Source organism: Phyllostomus discolor, chromosome 8 (genome assembly GCF_004126475.2).
Source record: "Phyllostomus discolor isolate MPI-MPIP mPhyDis1 chromosome 8, mPhyDis1.pri.v3, whole genome shotgun sequence".
Classification (NCBI taxonomy): Eukaryota; Metazoa; Chordata; class Mammalia; order Chiroptera; family Phyllostomidae; genus Phyllostomus; species Phyllostomus discolor.
Genome location: NC_040910.2, coordinates 42,608,466 through 42,635,347, shown reverse-complemented (window position 1 = coordinate 42,635,347; position 26,882 = coordinate 42,608,466). Strand labels below are relative to the sequence as shown.

The 26,882-nt window shown below is 52.6% G+C and overlaps 1 protein-coding gene across 1 annotated transcript; it reads right to left on the bottom strand.

The window, feature by feature from the left end:
* Positions 1-590: 590 nt before the first annotated feature.
* LOC114503653 (complement C3-like) lies at positions 591-26,229 on the bottom strand. Its single transcript, XM_036032303.1, is given in 47 exon segments — positions 591-1,138; positions 1,141-1,196; positions 1,803-1,861; positions 1,863-1,942; positions 2,039-2,062; positions 2,065-2,127; positions 2,213-2,299; positions 2,548-2,637; positions 3,004-3,037; positions 3,040-3,093; positions 3,096-3,113; positions 3,341-3,379; positions 3,381-3,429; positions 3,727-3,813; positions 4,838-4,883; positions 6,143-6,233; positions 7,189-7,248; positions 8,393-8,551; positions 8,713-8,891; positions 9,718-9,871; positions 10,032-10,127; positions 13,304-13,472; positions 13,694-13,769; positions 14,979-15,182; positions 15,333-15,419; positions 15,592-15,643; positions 16,294-16,500; positions 16,891-17,030; positions 17,123-17,211; positions 17,467-17,578; positions 17,758-17,955; positions 19,273-19,350; positions 20,416-20,545; positions 20,796-20,957; positions 21,253-21,462; positions 21,669-21,878; positions 21,961-22,101; positions 22,756-22,871; positions 23,141-23,261; positions 23,359-23,461; positions 24,210-24,297; positions 24,536-24,618; positions 24,695-24,783; positions 24,878-24,948; positions 25,109-25,283; positions 25,735-25,942; positions 26,076-26,229. Coding segments are annotated over 47 exon segments (4,989 nt in total). The 5' UTR covers positions 26,147-26,229; the 3' UTR covers positions 591-1,064.
* Positions 26,230-26,882: the final 653 nt, after the last annotated feature.

Below are 26,882 nucleotides of genomic sequence, written 5' to 3'. Positions count from 1 at the left end.
CAGTTTCCACCCTCAACCAGGTGCACCTTCAACCACAGGAATGGTCAATTCTTCCATTGCTCAAAAGCCTTCCAGGACTCCCCACTGCCCTTGATAATAACCAAGCCCTTTGGCTTGTTATTCAAAGCCCTTTATGAAGTCAGCCTTCCTGGCAGCCTCCCCAGCCCCATTTTTCTCTTCCTCCCTCTCCCTCTTTCTTACTCCAAGTTCAAGCCATCCTGGGTGTCTTGCAGTCCCTCCAGCACTCCTGGGGTGTGTGTCCCTGGACCCACATAGGCTGCTACCTTGGCTTGTCAGGTTGCCCTACTCTCACCCCTGTTCACATTGATGAAACTCACTCATCTTCTCCTGCCCCCGTCTTAGCTCCTCAGTTGCTTGGGGTTCCCTGTTAAGCTTCCATCAGGTGCAGGGTGGGCACTAAATTAATTCATCAATTTATTCATTCACCATTATTTCTGGAGCATCTACTGTATACCAGCTCCCTTGTTGTAGGAACTGGGAATACTGCCATGAGCAAGACGGATACAGCCCTGGTCTTAAGGAGCTGACATTGTGGAGCAGGGGAAACACTCATTTAACAACCAAACTAATAGATATCATATACAATATAAGTGTGATTGAGGAAATAAAACAGAGTAAGGAAAGAGAGAGATGGGAAGTGATGGGAGGGGGTATATTTTAGATATATGATTAAATCAATTACCTTTGAGGAGGTGACGTTTAAACACCTCCTCAAAATAAGGGAAGGGTTCGTTACACAGATATCTGGAGGACAGGGGTACCTGGCAGAGGGGACCATGAGTGCAAAGGTCCTGAGGTAGGAGTTGACTTGGGCATTGAAACGACACAAAGGAGGCCAATGTGATTGGAATGGAATAGGAGAGAGGGAGGGGGCAGGTGCAGGCAATTCCAGGGCAGGCTGTGCAGGGCCCTGCCCCAATGTCGGAACAGGAACAGATGTCTGGAGCTTGGGTATGGTATTCCACACTTTTTATCTGAGGGTAAGCCCAGTGGGCTGGGCCTGCTTGAAGACAAACCCTGACAGCCACAAAGGCCTCAGGGTCTTAAGACTCGCAGCCATGGGTGCTCACGTATTCTGAAAATCTCTCCAGCTGGTCCAGTAATTCCTTCTTTTCCAGTCTCCTTGTGCTGGCCAATGCATGAGGAATGTCTCCTTGCCCAGGACGTAGGTGTAACTGTGGTGAGGGAAGGAAGGAGGGTGAGGAGAGCTGGTGCCCCAGAGGCATGGAGACTTCCCTGCCTTCTCCTCTGCCCTGCTTGGCAGCCTCTCAGAGCCTCAGTCTATAGTGTCTACTCCACAGAGCCATCTTGGATCCCCAAGCCTCTAGTCCAGGGGTGTCTAACCCGCAGTCTACAGGCCACACATGGCTCAGGATGGCTTAGAACGTGGCCAAACACAACATCATAAATTTGCTTAAAAACATTATGGGGCTTTTTTGTTTTTGTTGGTGTTTGTGTATTTAATGTGTGGCCCAGGGATGCCAAAAGGTTGGACACCCCTGCATTAGTCCATTTATCTGGGGATTTAAAAAGCCTCCCTTTCTTCTGACTCTACTATCCTCTGTTGGAAAACCAGATCTATGTATACATGTACACAGCCTCTGTGAGAATGGTGCCCCCCCGGAGCTGTGCGGTGCACAGCCTGCACCTCCATTCAGTGTGGCTCTGAAGCCCAGGTCTCCTGCTGCCAGGTGTGGTAGCAATCTTGACACCAGGGACTGGGCTGTGGTAGGAGAGGCGCCCAGGCCTGAGTCCCCAGGGCAGCAGGGGCCACCACGCACTCTGATTTGACTCTCCACAGGTCTGATGTCTGGCCCATGATGAGGTATGACTCTTGTTCTTTGCAGGTCCAGAGAATCAAGGCAGGTGGCGTGGTGGATGACAAATTTCTTCATGGCGTTTGGCATGACAGCATCCGAGCCTGGAAGAGAGGAGACCCAGTGAGGGGGTGTCCAGGCCTGGCCCTCCCCCACAATGGCTGCCCCCAGAGTAGGGACCCACACCGCCTTGGACATACCACTCTTGATGGAGGCTTGGAGTGCATGTTGTAGTAGACGTAGGGGTTGGATGCAGAGGCCTCCACAGCCTTCAGCTTGGCCTTGTACACTGGGGAAGGGGGACAGAGGGGCTTATGTCGGTGGCTGGCCGGCAGGTGGGTCTCCTTCTGCCTCTTCCCATACCCAGAACTCACCAAAATCCACGCCTGCCTCACAGGCCGCCACCTGGAGATCCTCCTGCCTTAGCCCGTTGCTGTTCTTTCTCAGAGTCGGACACAGCTCTGGAGGGTGAGGGGCCAGCTGCTCTAGTTGCACTGGGGAGGGGCTTCCCCCCCTCAGATCCCCTCCCTCAGACCCCCATCTGGTCCCAGGTCTCTGGGTCTGGCCTTTCTCCAACTTCTGTCTGTATCTTCCTATCTCGCTGGGTCTCCCTTTGCCTGCACTCAGCCCAGCCAGCACTCAAGAGGTGACAAAAGTCTCCTTGGACCCTAGCCTGGCAGCCCCGGCCCTCGTGTCCCCATGACCTCACCTTCGGCACACCTGCAGACGTCCTTGTGGCAGATCTTCCGCAGGTCAGATCGCTCTGTGGGCAGGTTGTAGAAGGAGCGGCACCTCCGAGCTGCGAGAGGGAGAGCCGTGCCTGGGTTTGGCTTGGGCGGGCTGTCCTGTGGTCCCGGCGCCCCGCCTGGCTCAGCCCCCTAATTTCCTGCCTGCCGCAGGCCCCGCCCCACCTGGCCGGGCCCCTGCCTTCCCTCATTAGGCCCCTCCCCTTTGAAGATCCGCCCCTCTTGCCTAGCCCATTCCCAGCAGGCCATACCCAAGCCCTTTCAGCACCCTACTCCCCCCAAGCCCATGGCCAGGCCCTTCTCAGTCACGCCCTGTTTCACCTTCCTTGCCCCGCTCCTCTACCCTCCCTCTTGGCTTTGCCCTTCGCAGTCGTCTCCTTATTGTGGGACATGCTTCCACCCTGGAACCCTCTGCTCACAAGGCTCATAGTAGTCATAGACGGTTGACCTGGGCGGGCCTGCAGGAACTCCACCGGCAGCATCCTGTGGACCCGGAAGCCCAGCACCGTTGTTCTTCGTTGTGGGAGAGCTGTGGGAGGGAGTCCTGTGTGAGCTGACCAGGGCCACTGGCCATGGGACACTGACTATAGGGCCTTGGTCATAACCACTGATCACACATGTGGCCTTGACTACTGAGGCCCTGACCTCAGATGGGGCATGACCTCTGGCAACACCACCCAGGAGGACCTTGCTGACCATAGGCTGTCTGCCCACTGGGCTGCCCACAAGCCTCTGGTGGACACTGGCCTTCCTCACCTTCTCCAGGTAGAGGACCACGGTGCTGTCGCTGGAATCTTGTATTGGTCTCGTACTGGAAAGCATACATTCTCCACGTCGCTTGTGAGCTGGGCACAGGGTGAGGCTGCAGGTTAGCAGAGACCCTCAAGGCCCACAGCCCTGGAAAACTCCAGTCAGTGTGAAGTAAATTCTCAGAACTTCCTGTCTTTGCCCAATCAACCCCAGTGCTGGGGAAACTGAGGTCCAATCAGGGCGAGGACTGGTTAGGTTTAAGCGGGGAGACACCAGAAGTGACTATGGGCACTTACAAGGGGTAGATTCTGCCCTGTGCCAACACTGGGAGTGCAGGGTGTGGCCAGGGCCCCCCATCCTGCTCTGCAGTGGGCAAGTGGGACCTACATTACCTGTTTGAGTCGTCACGGTTGGGGGTAGAAGCAGTGAGTAGGAAACCTCCATGATGGTCATTGTGGGCCTCTCGATCGCCCTGGAACCTGGGAATTTCAGAGCTCCAGTCTCTCTTCTTCCTACCTCCCCCTCCCCCTTCCTCCCACTGCCATCATATCTCGCCTGGACCAGTGCACTGGCCTCCTCCTGGGTATCCCCATCACTCCTCTGCCCCCCAAAGCAGACAGCTTTAACAAACAGGAATCTAATATGCCATATCCTTGCTTAGCAACCTTTACCAAACACCTTGTCTCACCCTTTCACCTCACCTTCTCCTACCCCAGCTTTCATTTGATTGCTCTTAGGTGTCAGTCTCCCTCTTGCCACTGGACCTTTGCACATGCTGTTCTCTCAGCCTGGAATCCTTGCTTCTCCCTCTTTGCCCAGAAATATCCTTTGATCTTTGTGATCTCAGCTGATGAGTCACTCCCTGTGGTAAGCCTTGTCCACTTCCAACACTAGAGCATTCTTTAATTTGCCCTCCTGCAGCTTCTCGGATGTTTCTTTTACCACACTGAATCACAGTTGCCACTTTACATTGGTTCTGGGTGATTGCTTTGTTATTGTCTGTCTCCCCTGAGAAGCTGTGAACTTCACCAGGCAGGGAGGGGCTGCCTTACTTACATCTGTCCCTCCAGCTCTTAGAAGAGAGCCTGATACCCAGTAAGCCCTCAGTACATGTTTTTCATCTGGGGCAGACCTGGGAGAGGGTATTTGGGAGAGAGGGCAGGACTGGGTTGGGGGCCGGGTGTCTAGAAACAATGAAGGATGAGGATGAGGAAGAGCTGTGGGGCTTGGAGTCAGGTCTGGGTATCTAGGGCACATTCACTGTGGTGGAGGCAGTTATCCCAGGACATGGCAGGATGGGGGCTGGATGGTAGACAAGCATGGAAGGGCAGGGTAGGGGCAGAATGGGGGTAGGAAGGGGAGGGCAGGACAGGAGGTACGATGGAGGGGCAAGCATGGAGAGGCAGGCTTAGATGGTTCCCACCCTCCACTCAGTACACAGGAGTCTGGATACCAGGAAGTGAGGCCTTCCTCCCTCCTAATCTAAGATCCTGGTGCCCTGACCTTGCTGCCATCCGGAGTTGGAAAGTCTCTTCTTCTTTTTTATTTTCTGCAGAGAGAAGGCAGAAGTTTAGAGGTTGGGCAAAACAGCCTTTGGAGCTAGCTTTCTGAATTCAAAATTCTGGCTCTGCTGTGTGACTTAGGGCAAGTTGCTTAACCTCTCTCTGGTTTGGTTTCCTAATCTATAAATGGGATCATAATATTCCCAACCCGCCAGGGTGTTGTAAGGAATAAGTAATTTGTTGTTGTTGTTGTTGTTGTTATTATTATTATTATTATTATTATTACATGTCAAGAAATAAAGCCCAAGCCAAAGCCTTGGCCACTTTTGGTCCCTGAAAGTCCTGGGCCTGGGGAGACTTTTTCCTCCTACACCTACAGTGAGCTCCCAGTGGCAGTATCCTCTATCCTCCTTCTTAGTCCCCCAGACTGGGAACTCTAGAATCCCACCGTTTCTAACCAGAGCCACAGCCTCCCCATCATCTCCTGTTGAACTAGTGCAGCCTCCTCATCCTTAGTCTCCTGGTTCCCACTCTTGCCTTCTACAGTCTGTTTCCCCGACAGCCACCAGAGAGAGCCTCCCCAAACCCATGCTGGGTCACATCCCTCTTCTGCTCAGAAGTCTCTATGGCTCCCACTACACTCTGCCCCCAAACCGAAGTCCTCACTGTGGCCAACAAGTCCCTGAACCATCTGCCTCTGTCACCTCTCCAACTTTTTCTCCCAAAACTCTACCCCTTTCTTCTCTGTAGCCACACTGACCTTCTCACTGTTCCTCAAACCAGGTGAGCTCATTATTGCCTCAGGGGCCTTTGCATTTGCTGCTCTGCTTGCTTGGAATATTTTCCCCTTTGATCCTCCAAGGTCCACCCTCAGAGTTCTTTCATGTCTCAGCTCAAATGCTACCTCCACAGAGAGCTTCTCCTGGATTGCCTCCAAGGCTGTATGATTTTTTTTTCCTGCTTTATTTTGTATGGTACTTATCATTAAGTGCTATTATACTATATACTTATTTTTACAATATAGATTCATTTATGTTATAAATAAATAACAGTAGGAAAATAATATATTTTTATGGTTGTATCATTGTTTGTCTCTCCCTGTGAGAGTGGGGGCTTCAGAAGAAGAGGAGATATTTTTCTTGTTTATGCCTATGTTCCCAGGGCCAGGAGACAGGGCATGGCACATAGTAAATACTCAAATAAGTATTTGTTGAATGGCTGAATAAAGCAATAAATGTATTTATTAAAACATAGCTAAAATAAAAAACAAAAACAAAGGGTTGGGCATCCTCGGGTCCAGGCTTACCTTCCAGGGCACTTGTAAGAGTAGCGTTCAGGTGATACAGGTTGCAGGTGGCCTCCTCGGACTCTGGGGATCTGTAGTACATGGTCAGAATCTGCCAGGGCAGGGAAGGTGTCAGAGCTCATTCACACCCACTCCCTTTCCTCCTCAGGCCAGTCCTTGCCTGCCCAGGTTGCTGCCCCTGTGGGGAATTCACAGCCAAGTCTGCCCCCTCAATTACTGAGTTCAGTTACCAGAGTGCAAAACCCTATGAAGTCTAGACCATCTCTGTGTAAGAGTCTTCTGCAGTGATGGCAACGGTCTCGTGTATCCTGTTCATATGGTAGCCACACGCCACATGCGGCTATTGAGCATGTGAAATGTGACTGGTGTGACTGATGGAGTGAATTTTAAGTAGTATTTAATTTCAATGAATTTAAATTTAACTGAGGCTTCAGAAGAAGTGTGACATGCCTAACGTCACACAATGACCAGAATTCAACCATGACTCCATTGCTGGAAACCTGAGGACAGGCTGTCCTAAAATTGGTGCACAAGAGGGCTGTTCTTGCTGGCTCGGGGCATGGGGCCCAGGGTAATGGAGCTGCTGGCTCAGGTATTGGAGGATTGGTGGAGTCCAATCCTCAGAGGCTCAGATGGTGGAGTTAGCCTCTGAGGACTGGGAAGCACCCTGGAGGGAGACTCTTCCCTTGGTGGGGTAAGGAAGGTGACATCCCTTTCAGGGACTCAGCATGGGAAGGGCAGAGAGGCCCAGTGACCTTTGACCTCTACCTTCTTTGACTCTTGCCTCAGTGAAAACCTTCCCGAGGGTCTGTTTCCCAACCTGTTCTATGGAGTCCATATTTTTACCAACTTCCCAGGGGGTGGGGGTTGCAGTGTCTTTAGCTTGGCTCATAACAAATAGTAGTGTCCTAAGTAGTAGAGTTTTTTTTTTTTTTTTTTTGGCTGATTTCAATCTTGTCCTGGAGTCTAAACTTGTCTCTATTTCCACCAACTAAAGGGACCCTGGGCTCCAGCTAATGATCTCAGGGATGGGACACCCAACCTACCGAGATGGTTCCTCTCCCTCTGCCATTGGCTTTGATCTCTAAGTTGTCTTGAGCAGAAAACTGGAAGGAAGGGAGAAGAGGATTTGAGGACAAAAGAAGCAGCAAAGCATGGCTCAAATACAGTGGTGGGTGGGGAGGAAAGATGGTTTTATTTTTCCTTCCTGATAGAAGATTTGTGGTGTCCGCTCCATCACAGATCAACTACAACTGCCGACCCAGGCTGTGTCCTGATATGTATCTCCCCAGTCTGACACTCTGCAGTGTCTCTAAAGTTCCCCACATGAGAAAGCCCCCTGCACAATGCTTCTCCCAGGCACCTCTGCATCTACTCTTGTTTCCCTCATATGTTCTTCTCTCAGGAGCCAGAGCAAAATTTTACAAATTCACATCCAATCACATCGCTCCTGATTAAACCTCACTGCTATTCTTGGAAAACTCCTGCCTCATGCTGTTTGTGCCCACTCTTTCTTCTGCCTAGATATCCACAGGGGTCACTCCTTTCTTTCCTTAAGGTCTTTGCTCAGATGCCACTTTTTGGTGAGAACGTTCCTGCTCATCCTGTCTAAAATCTCACTCCTTGATGTCCCCACCCCTCTTCCTGCTTAATCTCCTCCCTGAAAAGCTCTTGCCACCATTTAACAGACTACCTATTCTACTTATTTACATCTCCTTATTGTCTGCTTTCTTCAACAAAATATAAAATTCTACAGGGACAGGGATTTTGTTGTCTTGTTTATGGTCATACTCCTAGCACCTAGAAAAATGCCTGGCACACAGTGAGTGCTCAGTAAAGATGTATCAAATGGTTGAGGCTAAATATCACCCCCTTCATGGAGTAAGGTCATGGAGATTACCTTAACCCCCACACCCAGGTTGTTTTCACTTTCAAACACTCATTTCTTTCTCCTGTTTTTAGGAGCTTAAATAGACTATATTTATTGTCTGACTGTCTTTCTAGACTGTAGTTTCCATGAGAGCAGGGACCACAGATCTTTCATAATGTGCCCGCAATGCTCAAGAGAATGCTTGGCACACAGTTGGTGCTCAGAACATGTTTGTAGAATAAATGAATTAATGCATAAACAGCATAGCCAATGGTGCGAGACGATCTCAGGGAAGAGGTTGGCAGGGACGTGGTTCTTGGCCCCATCCCCAATGCCACCTCTGTGTGGACTTCCCATCTGTCTGCCCCTGGGCGCCTTACCTTTGCTGACCGCTGCTGGTAAGCGTTGTTCTGATTGATAACCCACTTCACCTTCAAGGATCTCCTGGGAGCGCTAATCTCAACGAGGAGTTCCTGGGCATCCTCAAAGGGGACAGCTTTGCAAAAGCGGGTGAGGGCCTCGATGGCCACCACTGTGGTCTGGGTGTTGGGATGCATGGGGTTCAGATAAGCACCATGGACAGCGCCCCAGAACCGCAGGCGACAGGTCAGCACCACGGACAGCGGCAGTGTCATCCTCGGCCGCACCTGGGCTACAGCCCGGTCTCCCCGAGTCCCTACCCTTCCTAGGTCCCGGTCACCTGGGTGGACTTGAAGCCTCCTCCCGGCTCCCGATTCTCCAGCAGCCACTTGGCGATGACCTGCGTCTCGTTATGCAAACCCAGCTCCAGCTTCTGCATCAGCGCATAGGCGGTGGCCTCAATGGTGTACAGGGAAGTCTTGTGTCTGTCTTTGTCTTTTTCTAGCCAGTAGTTTTTATCTAGAAGATACATGTGCACCTTGTCACCCAGATCTGAGCCCACCTACCTAAATCTGTCTTCTCCTTTTGTCATCTGGCCCCGTTTTCCTCATTTTCACTTCATGCGAACTCTTTGAGGAGGCATATAGACATTTATTTTCAGAACCACTCTGAGGCAGACTCTGACTATTCAGAGATGGGGAAACCGGGTCTCCAAGAAGCTTCTCTAGGTCCTTCCAGTCCCACAGAAAGGGAATCCTCCTAACTCCACTCCTCTTGACTTGGGGAATGGAGGGGATGGAATAGGGCCGTCGGGGATGAGGCAGAGCAGGCCATGAGAGGCAGATCCCTTTCAATGCCCCATATTGAATGACCTTTCCATCCTTGACCACGCCAGGCACTTCCCCACATCAGGGCTTCTGCATGTGCCATTCCCTCAATTTGAAACACCCTTGGCCTTTCACAGGGGTGGGCCTTCTTATCTTTCATTCCAGCTGAGGGGATCCCCTTTTCACAGAGGCTGTCCCAGCCCCCTCAGTCCATACTCCTCTCCTGCTGTCATCTCTCCCATTCACTTTGCATTTGTCTTCTCAGTACAGCTCAGTTTGTAATTCTTTATTGATTTGTTTGTCTTCTGCCTGATTCCCCCAGGGATGGTGGGGACTCAGAGGGTGGTGACCATATCAGCCTTGTTCACCTTGGTTTCTCAGGGTCTGAGCCGAGGGTGGGCATGCCATATGTGCTCAATAAACACTGAACGATGAAATATACATTGCTGGATCTCCCTCCTGCCACCCCCATGGCTGCAGTTAATACACAGTTGCTTAAGAGGTGGCCCCACACTCACTGTGGCTGGCAAAGCTGTCCAGGCGGTCATTGGCATGGGAGCTGTTGGTGAGAGCCAGAGCATAGGAGACTATGGCTATGGAAAAAGTCTTCTGAATGTCGGGGAGGCGTCTCTCCAGAAAGCCACGGGCTCTCTCTATGCTGGCCATCAAATCCTAGAGGGTGAGAGAGAGGAGGCTAGAGGGAGGTGATCAGAGGAAAGGGGTCTCGGAGTTAGAAGAGGGGGATGGACTGAGAGGGATATGAGGGCGGGGGAGGCCTGTGGGTGCAGGGGATATGGTGCCCTGCACATATTGCCCTCCTCTTTGGTCCTACCGGTATCTCATGGTGGCACAACACCTTTCCTTCATTCAGCGCAATCAGAACAAGAGCCGTGAGGGATACGTCGGCCTCAGAGCCTCGGTAGCCACCCTGTGGATGGAGAACCACACTCAGGACCCCTTAGCATATTGGAGACACCTTTCCCAACTTTTTCTGCCTGGCCTTGCAAAGCTTGCAGGTGCTCAACTCTGGGCTGGATGATGCTGAAAGCAGGAGAGAGAGGAGCGGGGAGGAGAGAGGGAGAGGGAGAGGGAGGGAGATTTAACTGTGTGGGATCTGCTTTACTGATAACATCAAACAGCCACAGAGAGTACTGTGCCAAGCTTGCTGTGCTATCTCAGAGCATTCTTGAAGCAGCTCCATTTTACTGATAAGAAAACTGAGGGTCAGTGAGGCAGAGTCTCCCCATTGCTAGTAAATGACTGACTTAGGGTTTAAATGCCTCTTTAGCTTCCTAACTTCCACCCTCAACCCCTGTACTGGGTTGAATGATGTCCCCCCAAATTCGTGTATACCCGACACCTTAGAATATAATCTTATTTGGAAATAGAGTCTTTGCAGATGTAATTAGTTAAGTCAAGAAGAGGTCATATTGAACCTAATGACTAGTGTCCTTATAAGAAGGCCATACAAAGACACACAGAAGGAAGAGGAGCATATGAAGATGGAGACAGAGATGGGAGTATGTAGCCACAAGTCAAGGAATGCCAAGGATTTCCAGGAGCCACCGAGCTAGAAGAGGCAAGGAAAGATTCTTCCTTAAGACTTCAGAAGGTACAGAGCTCTGCCTAAATCACACCTTGATTTTGGACTTCTAGTCTCCCGAACTGTGAGAATAAACAAATTTCTGTTGTTTTAAGACACCTAGTTTGTGGCACTTTGTTACACCAACCCTAGGACACCGATACACCCCTACAGTTTCTTCTTCCCACAGAGGCCAACAAAACCTGGGGACACTTGAATCAGGCTATGTTCCCCCTCTGCTCAGAGCCCTCCATGGCTCCCACCTCATTCAGAGGAAAAGTTCAAGTCCTTCCTGCAGCCTCAAGGCCCTGCACAACCTGTCCCAGCATCTTTCTGTCCTCACCTCTTGCCCCCCTCCCCGCCCGACTCTGTTCCAGCCACAGTGACCTCCTCACTGTTCCTCCAACATATGGGGCACAGCCCAGTCTCATGAGCCGGGACTTTGCGCGTGCACTTCCCTGTGCTTGGAAGACTCTTTCCCTGGTTAGTCACATGACTTGTTCCCTCACCTCCCCAGGTCTTTCTATAAGTATCACCTCCTCATGAAGCCTTCCAAAATTACACCCACATCACCTCAATCCCCCTTTTCCCGCATCTTGCATGATGCCACTTTTAACATCATTAAAAATGCCACGTCATTTTTGTCTACATTATGCTTATGGCCTGTCTGCCCCTCACTAAGATGCATGCCCCATGAGGATGGGTTTTTCATCTTTTTTGTTGGCCTGGGGTCACCAGCACTTAAAGGAGTGCCTGGCACATTGTTGGTCCCTGATAAATGTTCATTGGTGGAATGAAGCTCTGACCTGAAAGCATGTGAAACCTGTGTTTGTAAGTTCTTTCTGCATCACCTTCCTATACTGAGTCAGGCTCTCGCTCACACAGTCCTCCTGACTCCTTATGTCCTCCCTTCCTTTAGGGGTGCAATCTGACTTTGCTGGGTTCACTCATTCATCCAGAGTTTTATTCAGCAAACATTTGCCAACTGCAATGAACTAGACCTGTTTCCCTCCCTGGAAGGACTCACTGCATAGGAAAAGAAAACTCCAACTAGACTATTTTAAATCTTCACTGAGGCCCCTAAGGGTCTGCAGGCCCTAGGACCTGATATATTTCCCCCTTCTCGGGTTCTGGTGGCAATAGTCTCTTCTCTCTCCTCGAACACGCCAGCGCTGCCAGCCCTTCGCACATGCTGTTCTCTTTGCCTGCAGCTCCCTCCCAGTTCTTCCCCTCACCAACTCCTATTCCTTCTTCAAGCTGCATCTACTGTCACTTTTCTCCTGTGTAACTATACAAAAATGTCTATTCATTTCCATTAGGAGTTGGGTCCATTAACAGCAGAAAACAGTGCCCAGAAAACTGAGACACTTTGGGGTGGACACTCACTGGGGGACGCACAGGAGAAAGGTCCAGTGACCCCTTTAGGAGGCCAGTGTGGTGTGGCCACCAGGCCACACAGCTCCTGTGGCCACCCTGGTAAACAGGCCTGGCTCCTGGTAGAGCTTCTGGAGGACCTGGAGGCCAAGGTGTCACAGAACTTTAGTCTGTGTATTGCCACTTCCTTTTGCAGGCTTCCCCTGCCACCTCCAGGGCCAAGCATGGACCCTATTAAATACTCTCTCCAGGTACTTATCTCCCATGGAACACAGCCAACTGTGACTTAAACAATCAATAGCTATAACTGTTTGGTGAACTTCTGCCTTCCTTTCTCCTCCTTGAGCTTGTGAATTCTTCGAGGCAGGGGCTGTAAATGTCTAAATGTCTTTTTTTTTTTTTTTTTTTAGCCATGTTTCCCCTCTGCCTAGCACAAGACCTGGCACACAGCAGTTATTGGATAAATGTTTGTTGAATTATTGAATGAATGAGTGAATGAATAATGTGATAGGTGCAATGATAGAGACAGGAACAGGCCTGGTATTCAGGGGGGACTTCCTGGAGGAGGCAATGGTCGAGCTAAATCTAATAAGAAAACAGTTTGGCTAGACAAAGAAAAAAGGATGAGGTGTGGGTTTTCCATGCAGAGACGGCAGCACAAGCAAACACACGGAGGTGAATAGGAGGGACCCATGAGCCAGGAATAGTGAGGGGTAAGGTTTGGGAAGCGATGCAGAAGAGAGGGCTATAGCAGAGAGACAGTGCTGTAGGCAGCTTGAGCCACAGAAGGTGTTGAGCCCGAGAGGCCTCCTAGTCTGTTTGGAAGCTGTTTCTCAAGATTTGTGTGGAGGAACACTTGGGAGGGATGGGCGTGCTGGCTGGGGGACAGAGAGGACTCGGGCCCAGTGGGAACGGGGCTGGATGGGCGACTGCTTGAGTTGAGAGTAAGGGAGAGACGGGGTCCCAGCCTCCCTCACATTGTGAAAGAGTTCAGGGGAGCAAGGGGCGATAAGGCTGGCTGCTGGGCCTCGGCTGTTTCCTTTTCTCATTCTACCTGAGAATAGGCCAGGGGCCTGAAATTCCCTATCACTGCTGCAGAGCCCCGGGTTTTGTTTGAACAACGCAGGAGGGGGTGGGGGCGTGGGCACCTGCATGGACGCCATGATCACTGGGCCCTTTTCCAAGAAGTGCCCGTCCTCTGCCTGCCTCTGGCTGATGACCCACTTGGCAATGCCACAGAGAGACTGCAGGTCGATCACACTGGTGGTTGTGATGGAGTAGGCCAGCGCGTAAACACGGAACACGTAGCTGGTGAGCCTGGTGGGCAGGGCGAGGGGGCAAGTGATTACTGGGAAGGGCAGTGAGGGGGTCCTAAGGCAGGCGCATCTGCACTATGCATACCCACCCCAGGGACCACACTGCTTCAGACTGACCCTCACTTGTGTGGAATGCTGCTGGCCCACAGGCTGCCTGTCCTGAGACCCCACAGCGCGGATGGGCCTGGGGTCATTAAACCCAGGCTGGCCCCGTGTTCTTACCAGGTGCTTCCTGGATTTCCCTTGTGGATGTGGTAGGTGCCATCTGGGCTCCGGTGGGTCAGCATCTGAGTATATCCTGGGGAAGCAGGTGGGTGAGGTCTTGCAGGGAGATTGGGTGTTGGGGCGTGCCTGGGAAGTTATCAGGCATAGTCTGGAGGGGCAGGGTGTGAGGGCGTTCCATTTATGTACAACCTGGAGGAGGGGACGGATTATGAACTGTATAAATTGGGAGCTGCGGGGCCCAGGTGTAAGTGAGGGTCACAGCCAGCCATGACTGCAAGAGCAGCATGCAGTTGTATCGAGGAGACACCGGGGAAACCACTCCACCTGGGGAAGGGGGAGACTGGGAATTGCTGCTCAGAGGGATCTTGGAAGGTGAAACCCAGGAAAGGGTGTCCCCTGAGGGGCCACTATCTGGGCATTTTCTTGGGGATCTTTTTGGGCTGAAAATTAGGAGTGTCAGCGTGTCTGTGTTGCCTTGAAGAGGTCGCTCCTGGTGTAGTCCGGTGGGGACACCTATCAGGTGTATTCTGAACATTGTTCTTTGGATGTTATCTGAAGGTTCCTGAGGGTTCCCTGAGTGTAACGTCGGGGGTGATGGGGTCTGGGTGTCCCCTGGGGATTACTGTTGAGAGCATCTGAATGGAGAGTTGGTGTCTGAGAGCAACCAGGGGAGGGGGTCAATGTCCAAATTAACGTGAGGGCTCTGGGTGTAACTAGGGTCATTCACCTCCAGTTGTTACCTGGGGGTTTGGATGTCACCTGGGGAGGTGTCAGCATTCAGGTGTAACTGGGTGGGGGGAGGCCAGTGCCTGGGATTATTCTGGAGCTTTCTGCTGGGGGGTTCCCTAGAAAAAAGGGCTTGGCACTGACTGGGTGCAACCCGGGGCAGGGTGTGCCTGTAACAGAACCTGCAGGGTTGCTGCCTGGGGATAAACCAGCATGTATGTTGTCAGATTGTAACCTGGGAAGGGGGTCTGGGTGAAGAAATAACCCGAGGGCCACTGTTGGGGGTCACCTGGGGGACTTTGTGTCATGCTGTCATCTGGGAGAGGGAGCAGAGTTCAAGAGTAATCTAGGCATCACCTTGAGATGACTATTTGGGGTCACCGTTTGGGGGTCACCTGTGGATCACTATCAGCTTGTCCTCTGGGAGAGGAGTCAGGGCTGGGTGTCATTGTCTGGGAGGGTAGTGGGGCCTCCCCCAAGCCCAGAGGTACCCCAGCCACCCTCCCAGAGAGGCCCGGACACCCTCCTCCAGGTCACAGGAGGGTGCAGCACTCACCGCTGACAATGTTCTTCATCACTTGGTCCCTGTGCTCCACACCAACCTTGCCCCACTGGCCCGTCTCGTCTAAGTAGCGGGTCAGGATGATCGCAGGCATCAGGAGACTCAGCGTCTGCTCGGGGCAGCCAGTTGGGAGAGTCAGCAGCTTGTACGTTTCTGTGGGAGTCAGGCTGCCCAGGATGGTCTCGCCAAGGATGTCACCTGTCGGGTGGGCAGGGTCATCCTGTGAATGGCCTGAGCCACCGTGGCTTTCTGATCACAAGGACAGTCCCAGCCTCTCCTGCTGCTGTGCCCTGGAGGACTCAGCTCCCTCCTCCCCCAGCCCCCAGGCACCAGCTGTGCCCTAAGCACCTTGGACGCTGACAAACACTTCTGCTTCTGTATTGGGCATCTTGTCCAAAAGGTCTTGTCGTGGCACCAGCTCCATCTGGGTCTGACCTGAGCAGACACAACCTTCTGTGATAAGCGGGTTCTGGGGCTGGGGTGGTCAGAAGGCACAGAGCTCAGGAGGAGCTTGGCCTGTCCACCTGGCCTGAGACCCTCATTGTAACCCCTCCCTCTGCCCTGGCATGTCCCCAGGATCCCACATGCCCCTGCAGACCCCACAAACCTTGGGGGTTCAGGACGATGCTATGGGATATTTTTTCTATATTCCCCCCTGCCTGTGGGAGCCAATGAGGAGACAAGTTAAAACAACAATGATAATGACAATCACAATGACAATTAGAGGAAGCCTTGCTTAGCTAATGAGAACACAGACGCTGGAGCCCTAGTATCTGGGTTCAAATCCCAACTCTTCTGCTTCCTAGCTGTGTGATCTTGTGCAAATTACTTAACCTGTCTGTGCCTCAGTTTTCTCATCCATATAAGGGCAAGTACAATAGTTCGTACATCTTAGGGTTGTTCTGAGGGCTCAGTGAGTTAATATTCTTAAAGTGCTATATTGTAGGGGCTAAATGTGTTTTTGTTAAGAAAATCAAGTGTTACTGTCGCACATGGATTGTGTGTAACTTTCTCAGCTCTGTGATTATTCATGGGTGTGATGACCATCCCCATTCTGTAAATGAGAAAATGGGGGCTCAGAGAAGTTAAGTGAGTTGCCCAAGATCACACAACAGAGACAGGATTTGAATCCAGGTCTGACTCCAAAGTTGTAAAGTCAGGGCTCTGTGATTGAGCTTCCAAATCTAGCCTCTGACCTCACTCACACCTGGGAGGCCTGTTGGTTGATCCTAGGCCCACCTGCCCCTCATGGTCACACAGGGAAGGTCCGCTGTCTGCACTAGAAGCAAAGTGTAGGGGCATGCATTACCTTGACCAGGAGCGTCTTCCTCACGTGATCCTGGACCCCATTGCCCATGACCTTGACCTCCACATCCACTTTGCCTATCTCGAGTGGGAGGAGCACAAAAGGCACCATCTTGGAGGAAGCGGGCGGCACGACCACCACCTGGCGGTGTGGGGCTCCTGGCTTGGATGCGCTGCACAGTGGCTCCTTGTAGGGGAACTCCACACGGACCTGGGGCAGGGTGGGCCGTTGGGGGTCCTGATGCATGAGTGACCCAGGAGCCTAGAGTCACAGTCCCCTCCTGCCCCTGCTCTGAGAATCCTGAGTAGGTGACAGCTTAGCGCAGTGGTTGATGGCAAAGACCCTGCCTGGGTTTAAGCCCCTCTGCCACTGACATGCTGTGTGATCTCAGAAAGCCCCTGCCCACTCTGTGCCTCAATCTCCCCATCTCTGAGGAACAATAATGACACGTACCTGCGGGGTTGCTGTAAGGTTTACATAAGAAAATACCTTAGAAGTTTTTTTAAAAGGCCACTACTTGGTTGGCCCTTTCAAATAATGACACACCACATGACCCACTGACAGGTGTTTTGGCAGGATGGGGAGGGCTGCGGGCTTCACCTTGACCGAGCGGCTCATGAGATTGTACAGCACAGCTTGGATCTGGACTTGCTCATTCCTGACCACGGCGAAGGGCAGCTTAAGATCCACGAAGAATGACTTCCTGACTGTCAGCTCCAAGGGTTTCGAGACACAGAGACCTAGAACCAGGAGACCGTGTTGAAGTTAAGCAGAAGCCCGCTGTCCTGGGGCTGTTTTCCCATTCTCTCAGCGTGGGGCCTGTGGGGGTCACCTTTTCCAGCCTTGTAGCTGATGGCCACAAACTGCCACGTGGTCATGGAGTCTGGCATATTCACGCGAACGCTGTGGTCGGAGGTGCTCCTGGAAGGGGCGGGGCGGGGGCGTCACTGTGCTGGTGCCGCCTGGAAGGAGCTGCCGTCCAGGGGTTAAAATCACTATGGAGGGGTCAGTGGGTCAGCCCACAAGAGGCATCACCAGCAGACTTCAGGGGAGCCACTGGGATCTGCTTTTCCATCCAGGGAGGCTCCTATCGTGGGACTGTGCTCAGTGAACATCCACTGACTGATCCATGCAAGAGCCAGGGGCCGGACGTTGGCATGGGGGTGGGGACCCTACCCCCTTGCATTCTTTGGCAGAGTAAATGTCCTCCAGAGCCAGCTCTCAGGGAACAAGGTCCGGACAGGCAGGTCCTCCTGGAAGATGTCTTCAAAGTCCTCGTCTTCATCCGCTGCAAGGAGCAGAGGTGGGTGGGACTCCTTTGCATTTCTCCCTTGGTAGGCCCAGCAGGCTCCTCAGAAGGGCACCCCATTTTCCTATGGCCCAAATCTCCCCTTGATCTGTTCCATGGCACCCCATGCCCTTTGATGGAGGCCCCCAACCCCATGCCTCCTGCCACGCCCCCCTCACTTGTCCCCAGCAGCAGCTGATCCTCCCGGGCCTCCCGAGTCAGGGTCTCAGACAGATGGCAGCAGCTCAGGAAAGCGGCCACACAGGCTGGCCCATGGCGGACGTGCCGGGTCCTCTCCTCACAGGACAGCCCCACCGGGTTCTCCCGGAGCCCAGCCTCACAGCACTTCTGCTCCAGCTCCGTGTTGAACTTGCTCACTGTGGGCCAGAGTTAGAGGGATGAGGAGGGGCTGAGCAGGATCTGAGGGAGCTGGGAGCCAGCCACCTCAATGCCATGTACACTTGGCCTCTGTTTAGCTATAACCCTGGCAGATGCTGGTCCAAACACGTTACATGTATCTTCCTCCCACCACTTCACTTGAACCCATACGGTGAGTTCTGATCAAGAAGCTGAGTGACAGGGAGGTTGAGTCACTGATCTAGGGTCCCATCGCTTGCAAGCAGCAGAGCTGGGGCTGGAATCTGAGCCACTGTGGCTTTCCTCCCCTGCCCCGCCCTCCTCCTCCTGGCCTTTCTTCTTTTTGACAGGGACTGGGAGTGCCATGCTTATTTAGAAAAGATGCCATTTTGACTCCTAATTTTCATTATGTGTTTTTAAAAACATAAAGCTTGCTATAAAGCATGATGTCAAGTCGGATGCTTCTAAATTAACAAGCAAACTAAAGGCATGCACTTAAAGATAAAATTATAGCAGCTTAAAAATCTTATTGTCCACCATATAACATGATTAGACTGTCTAGTTAAATGATATAGCTGATAACTACCGCAAATGAAACAGCAGTTCATATTATAAACTTTTCTCCAGAAGATATTGAACTTAGAGTTAGGGTTTTGCTTTGATTTTTATTAGAGTTTACTCATTTCCCCTTATTTAGATCCATCAAGTCCTTAGCATTGCTTGAAGAGACGGAAACATCTAGGATTCATAGAATGCATGCTTCTAACACCAACCAGCAGAGCCTCCCGTCTTCCTTGGACTCCAGGTTCAGGGCTAGATAGGATCCTGTGGCACTCAGCGACCTTTTCTCCTTCTGTCTACATTCCCTGCTATATCACAGGGGCCTGACATCTAAGTACTACATTTCCCAGACTCTCTTGCTGCTGGAGATCTGCATGGGGTTGGATTCTGCACCCGAGATGCTCTTACATAAGATTTGGAAGTGGAAGAGAAACAGACCACAAGCCCCACAGCAGTGGGAGCTAATGAGTGGGCCTCAGTCTGTGTGTTTTTAATGGGAAAAATTCCATGTTCCACTATTTACCCCCCAGCCTCAGGAGAAACACCGACAGACATTTCCTGAGACCCCACACCCTGCAAGAACAGCAGTGGGGTGGTCCTGTGTCCCCACCAGCAGCCTTCAAACTTCCACTCCTATAGCCCATCAAATAGTTTGGAAAGCACAAAACTCCTATGATTAAATCCCTTCCTCCCTGTTACCAGTGCCTAGAATGGTTTCAGTTTTCTATCTTAGGCACTGATGAATACAGAGGGGCACACTGAGCTTTAGGGCCAACCTGCATTCCTCTTGGTCTCCAGGCTCTTCAGGGAGCGGCGGTGGCGGCTGGGGGAGGGGCTCTGGGGGCACTGCCAGTCTAGGGGTTAGAGGGAAGAATGAAGACAACTAACTGTCAAGATCATTATCAACAGCCCTGACAATATTTATTGAGTGCTACCGTATGCTCAGTGCTTTATGTGCATCATCTCATTTTATTCCATGGGTACCTCATAGTCAAGGCTCAATACTTAAAAGCTATGTGGTCTTCCACAAGTCACAGACTCTCTGGGCGGTACTGTATAGCTATATAAAATGAGCATAATCACAGTTCTATCAAAGGGATTGTGCATTTAGAAGTACTGAGCACAGGGTCTGACTGGTGGTAAATAGAGACTGTTACACACTCCTAGTTGTCCCCAGTCTCCATTCTCCCCCCCTCATCTGTGGCAACTAAACTTCCATGGTTACATATCACTCAGAATGATGAATACATTTCCCAGCTTCCTTTGCACCAAGGTGGGGCCACATGACTGTGTTCTGGCCAGAAAGATGTAAGAGAGGTATTTTTTCCTCCCCTCTTCCCTTCCTCCTGCCTCCTGGAATGAGGTCCTGATGAGGTGTACATGCAGAACAGTAAGCTAGCGGGACCCTGAGTCCCAGAATGACCTCTGGATTGTTAAACCTCTTTTATAATTTTTAATTGATTTAGACAGAGAAATAGAGGGGGGAAGGGGAGAGAGAGAGAGAGAGAGAGAGAGAGAGAGAGAGAGAGACATGTTGTTCCACTTATTTATGCATTCATTGGTTGATTCTTGCATGTGCCCCAACTGGGGAGCAACCTTGGTGTATTGGGATGACACTCTAACCAACAGAGCTACCAAGTCAGGGCCAATAAACTTCTTACTTAAGCTACTGTTAATTTTATTTTGATATGTGTGGCCAAACCTATATCTTAACTAACACAGAATGAATTACTTGTATTATTATCCCCATTTTCTGGACAGAGAAACTGAGACTCAGAGAAGTGTGACTGACTCGTGGTGAGTATCAAGACCCTGGGTTTTAGTGCATGTGTCTGATGCCAAACCTCATTTTCTTAACCACTAGAAAGCACCCCCTCCATGCCCCACCGTGCTGTCCCCTTCCCGCCCCCTGCCCATACCGGTGCTCGCCAGAGTGTCCATCCCCGTGCTCATCTTCAGGTCCAATCCTGCGTCCTTGAACACAGCAAGTCTGTCTTTCCCACTGCCCGCCGTGCAGCCAATGTCGTGTTCCTCCACCACGTCCCAGACCTGGCGGCAAGAGAGGAACCTGGATTTGGTGCCTATGCCTCCTCAGGGAAGGCACGGGAGTGCACTGCAACTGCTGGCACACATGGCAATTCTCAGACTTCCGCCCATCGAGCCCTTACCACCTGCCCATCTCTGTGCTGTGCGCTGGTTACCTGAATCCTGGTGACCACCAGTGCTGCCCATTTCACAGCTGAAGAAGATGAAGCTCCAGCTGGAAAAACCTTTTGACCCCAAATCCACATGTTCTCACCTTCTTCTGTGTAAGGTTGTGTTTGCTGTTCATGACATAGACAGCCTTGTCCACGGCCACTAGCCCCACTTTGGCCTCTGCATCACCTGTCACCTTTATTTCCACCTGGTTGTTGGGCTCCAAATAATCCAAGTACTCTTCATTATTTAAGCCAACCTTCAGCTGAGCCAGGAAAAAGAGATAGGTCAGAAGAGGAGCTCATAGTCTTCCGAGGGGCTTCTCCAAGTCCACTTTCAGGTTCACACCCCACAGCTCTGACGGAGCGTTAGGGAACTCCACCAGGCCACTCCCAACTCCACACATTTACTTGCCTCATCGCCACATCCTAGGCTGAGCTTTTAAAGCCACATTCCTGCCTCTTACACTCACCTGCCCCCAGGCTGGGAGCCCTTGAACTTGGATATGCCCTCTCCTGACTTTATGATGGTGATGTACAACTTCAAGGAGTTTCACTCACCATACCCATGCACCTGTCATTCACATCAATCCACATGGAATCGGCCACCAGTTCAGGGTCCTGGCCTATTCCTCTGGGCAGTATGTAAAAGGCCAGGATGCGGAAGGAGGGCAGCATCTCTGAAGTCACATCGATAGTGGTTGACGTGAAGACACTCCCCTTATGCTTTAACTGATGTTTGGCAGCCACGATCCGACCCTTACTCAGGACCTTGGAAACCAGGGAAGCCAAGGATAAGAAGGGCGAGGCCAGGCCACAGGAGAGGTCCTCAGCCCTCTTGCTTCTGTTCCTTGGCCTGAGCCCACCCCAGATGGCTCCCACCTTCACCCCATTTTTCACAGTTCGTCCAACTCAGCTAGCCAAGACTGTTCCGGGGAAAAAATTCCTTGACTCAAGTCCTGTTTCTCATCCCTCACCAGGATGGTGAAGTGAGTGAGCTGCTCCTCAGCTGCAGAGTTCTGATGCTTGGTGTTGAGGTTCAGCAGGATGTTGTCGCCAACTTCTGTACCGAACAACTTTGTGTCAATGTGCAAGAAGTTCCCTGACCCATCCTGAGTTGAGTAAGGCTGAGCCATCATCTTAGCTTCTGCCTGATCCTCTGGCCGAAGATCTTCATCAGTTTTCACCTGGGGAGGTTGAGGGGCCAAGACTCTCCACCCGTTCAGCTTATGCAACCCCACCACCGTTTCTGCCCCATTGGGTTGGTACCTTGATAGGGAGCTCCTTCATAGTTGCATTTGTGTTGACGATCACAGTGGCCACCCCCTTGTCTGAGGTCCGAATTCTTTTGTCTTCATGGCGAATGAAGACTTCGGAGGCTGGGGACCCGTCAGGATTTGAGACGAAGACCTGGGGTGGAATGAGGGGTGGGATAAAGGACAGGCCTGGGGATGGCCTGGCTCGAGAGGTGGGCATGGGGAGTGCAACCCGGATAGGACTGCCCTGGGTGGCCGAGCAAAGTGTGCACTGGACACCAGCAGAGACCCCATCCTTGTCAGAGTCTTTAGGGATGGCGCCCCCTGCAGAGTTGCAGTGCATAGCCGCAGGTGGTGGACCTGGGTGTTGGTGGGCCCATGGGGTGGGGGTGGGGTGGAACTGGGGTGGAGAAGGTAGGAGGAGACATGGAGGGCTTGGGGAAAATGTAGAGTAGGGTTGGTACCAAAGCAGTGCCCATCAGCATCGCAAAGCCACCCCAAATGAAAGTATAAAACAGCATGATTGCTGTGCAAATGTGGCCTCAAGATAAACCCCTGAGCACCACGTTCCAGCCTGACTGTGACTCCTGAGCCCCCACAGAAAAATTCTGGAGCCATCACTGTGCTTTGGGAAGACCTGGGTTATGACTTAAAACCTTGGGATTGATCTGGGGGGGCAGGATGGACTCAGTTCTCAGAAAGATCAGTTGTAGGGGGCAGGTGAGTTCAGTGGGGTTTTTATTTCCTGGGGGTGCTGTTCGAGGGTGGGGCCCCTGAGTCCTTGGGTGGAGTGGAGCCCGACCCTGACCCTAAAGTGGAAGGGCATCCCCGGCTTGAAATACTGGGGTGTCTTGATGAAATTGATGTTGTATGGGGTCCGGACGATCTTCATCCCCGAGGACTCGGCCTGGACCATCTCACCCCCTGTGGAGACAGAGGGACCTTGAGGTCTGTGGGGGAGGTTCGATCTGGGGGCAGTGGCAGGGCCACTGGTGTGGGAGGCCCATCTTGGTGATGATAGGGAAAGACAGTAGTGCAAGGTCAGCTCCTGCCAGCCCTTCTGGCATTTTCCCATTTCTCTGAGGAGGACTGAGGCAGGAGGTGGCCCGAGGTTGGTCACATGGGCAGAATGCCTGGGCTGGGAAAGAACACAGTGTCCTGGGCTCAGCCGCGGGCCTGGGTGAGGGTGGCACCTGAGGAGAACACGGTGACGTTGACAAAGATTGAGGCCCCTATTAAGTTCTCTTCTGGGCCTTGGAACGCAGCCACCAGCACATCCTTCTGGAGGGAGACGTGGCCTTGGCCTTTAGAGATCTGCTCTCAGGGCAGGAGAGAGGAGAGGAGGTGGTTTCCTGGGGAAGGGATGGAGGGTTGGGGGAGGGGAGGTGGGGAGGGGTCCAGGCTTAGTCACCTCCACCCTCTGCAGGGAGCTCTGAATGGAGATCCGGCGGGAATCCTGCTTCACTCCGAAGATGGCCAGAGCGTGCCCGTCCACTGGCTTGTTAAATACATACCTGGGGGAGAGAGAACCGTCCGCTGGCTCTGAAGCACCCACCTGGCCTCATGTGTGTGATCTGACAGAGCTGCAATGATGGCCATGGGCCTTTGGGAGGGACAGAGGTGGCCCCTGGAAACTTAGGCAGTTTCACTGCTGACCCACAAAATCCTGGAAGGTGACAAATATGTCACATAAAGCCTTTCGGGGTTGTAGATGTGGCTTGTGCGGCCTCAGGAGATGGTAGTTGGCTTGGACAGCCACGTGGAGCCATGTGACAGCCTGGTCAGCCCATGGGGTGTCTGTGCAGCATGACACAGCTTCAGAAATCGTCTGTGTCATGTTAAGAAGTACCAGACATGGCCCTTTCAACCTTAGGTGCACAGCATGGCTCTGTGGAGGTGGTCTGCAAATCCCATAAGGCAGCAAGTGTGGTGCTTGCAATTTCCTAGTGCTGCAGAGATGATCTGGACAACCTCACAGATGCCCGAGGTACCCGCACAACCTCGTGGGCCTTCAGAGATGGTCGAGACCAGGAGGGGTGGCACAGGCCACTAGGTAGACCAGGTGGCCTGGACAAACCCGGAAGCCTGAAGGGATGGACTGCGCAGCCTCACGGGGCAGATGTGGTGATCAAGGCTATCTCCTGGGTGTCAAAGGGTGCCTTCATTATATCCTCTGTGCTATAGAAGTGGCTCGCTTCTCTCCACCCTTCAGTTTCTTGGTGTCCTTGGCCCTGTGGCCAGACTAAGGGTACGGGGACTCACCAGGCCTTGATATCTACATTCAGAGCTTCATCACTGAGGTAGAAGAAGTTCTTTTTTGGGATCAGCCGGACGTCAAAAGATGGGAGCACTGGGTGGAGGAAAGGCAGTGGATAACCCCCATGGGTCACTGTCCTCCCCCCATTCCCTTCCTGTCCTGCTCCCTCCCTGCTGACTCTGGCAACCCCCAGGAATGGGAACACATGGTCCTGCTCACCAGCAGCCAGCTCAGGCCCTGCACGCAGTAGGTGTGCCACAAGACCTCCTTCGCATCTCCAGCCCTGCTTCTGGCGTGTCCCACCTTACCCTCCTTGTCACACTGTGCTCACCATACTCCTTCACCTCAAAGGCTGCCTTGAACTTCTGTTTGGCCGCACTGTGGTAACTGGCTTCGATGCTCCAGGTCCCAAAACTGAGGCAGGAAAGTTAGGAAGATGGAGGCTGAGGATACCCTCCCTCCCTCCGTCCCAGGGCTCACGGCAGGGCACCTGATGAGCTCTGGGAGGTGGAAGGAGCTTGAGAAGAAACCTTCCTTGGCTATCAGGTCCTGGCTGGTCACAGTGATCCCTTCTGGGTTCTGTGGGGACAGGTAGATGGGTTATGCCCGCAGGCCTGCAGCACGTGACACAACCCCAGTATCCAGGATCCGCCCTGCCAACAGGAGAGGCCACCTTGATGTCCAGAGTGAATGTCCTGGTCACAGGATCCATCCCGTGGTTCAGAGTGAACACCCGGTACTGAACTGGGAGAGAAGGGGCAACTGAGTTGGATGGAGTTTGTAGAGGGGTGGTCACTATGGTCCTGGGCAGCAGGGACATCTTGGCAGGTGGAGTATGTTGGGTACTGGGGGAGCCTCGGGGTGAGTCAACGCCTGCCCCAGGCCAAATGCCCAGTGGCTGTACCGAAGTGCTCAGGGGTGTAGATGGTCTTGTCTGTCTGGATGAAGATGTAGCCAGCATGGGGAGCCACCAGCACCACCTTCTCCATGAACGAGGATGTGGAGGTGGGGGCCCAGGCTGCCTGGATGATGACATGCTGCTGTCCCGGACGTGTGGGGAACACCAGGCTCTCGGGGATCTGGGGAGAGATGCCGCTGGTGCTCAGACCCTGCTGGGGTTTCCATCCCTGGATGCAGAGTGCTGCAGTGGATCTTGGGAGAAGCAATTGAATGGGGCCCTCTGTCTCTGGGAGCTAGGTGGCCCTGTGTGGCTGTGCAGTTGGCTGCTGCACAAGGACCTTCAGCCAAGTGGAGATGCAATGCAGCCCATGCTCAGCTTTCCAAGCCACCAGCAGAGGGCGTCTTTTGTTAATCAGCACAGAGGTAGCATATAGGCTAATCATGGCCCTTCTTGGAGCCCAGACTAAGGGAGATTTTGGATTTCCAGATGAACAGAACACTAGAGAAGCACTAAGTATATCCAAGCCCTGCATGTATTCCCTAGTGTCTCCTGTAGGAAGTTCCTCTAGAATCTTCCCCTCTCTACTCTTGCTGCTGGCCCAGAGCCTCCCTTGGTGGCCTGTCACCTACCATCACAGATGTCTGATCCATAAAGTGGTTTTCCGATGAGAGAGTGAGCTGGCTCCTAGCCACCGTCGTCTTCTTCATGGGGAAGTCCCACACAGTGAGGTTCACCTGAAGAGTCCCACTGAGCTGCTGGCTGGAGTCCGAGTGAGCCTGCACATGGATGGTCTCTGGGCTGCCGACCCGTAGGACTCGGGGGGTCACCAGGATATACCTGCCAGCAGACAAACACAGGGGACTCCAGTGGGGGAGGCGGCAGCAGAGACAAACAGGGTCCTATTCAGGGAGTCACGAAGATGACAGGTGTGTAGGCAGTCGGCAGGTTCCCCCCAGCTCCCCACACTCACAGCGGCTTAGCGTGGGTGAGCGGCATCCCCAACAGGAGCAGAATCAAGCCCAGGGACCAGGGCATGTCCATGGCAGCCAGAGGGAGGTGTGGGGCTGCTGGTCACAGTTGCTGTTCTCTTGTCCACCCCAGCTCTGGTGTGTTTGCCTTGGCCTGTCCTGGCTGAGTTAATATCTAAACGGGCATGGGGAGGGAGTCCCCATGAACCCAATGGGAGTGGAGAGGTCTGCTCCTCCCTTTTCGGACAGGCAGGCCTGCCCTGGGGGGCTAGGGCTAGTTGCATTGAGAAATGTTCCAGCTCCCCATTTGGGGGCCAGAGTTTCAGGGGATTGGTGTCCTTTCCCTGAACCATGGGGTCTTATCCTGAAGCTGTCCCCTCGCACAGCAAGGAGCCTGGGCCATGTGGACCAGGGCACTGGACTGGGGGCTTGGTGGGGATGGGTCAGAAAGGAGCAGGGGGAAACAGGAGCCCTGCCCCTGCCCTGGTGAAACTGGCGCGAGCTGTGGAAGCAGCGCTGCCACAAGGCATTCCTTTCCCAATCACAGCCTGAGCAGCCACGTGGCCGCCTGGCCCCAGGCCCTGCCATATCAGGACCCGAGAAATGCTTGGGTCAGGCCCTTTTGCTCTTGATCTTCCTGCACCCAGCACTCGCTGCGTGGTTTTCTCCTTCCTTGCAGGAGACGATTATGCTTGGTCAACTGTGGCCATTGTCCATTGTCCATTTTCCCTACCTCATGCCAAGCTATCTGGGCTCCTTTTCCAAAGGTAAATTATACATATTAAACCAGGGAGGAAAACACATCACAC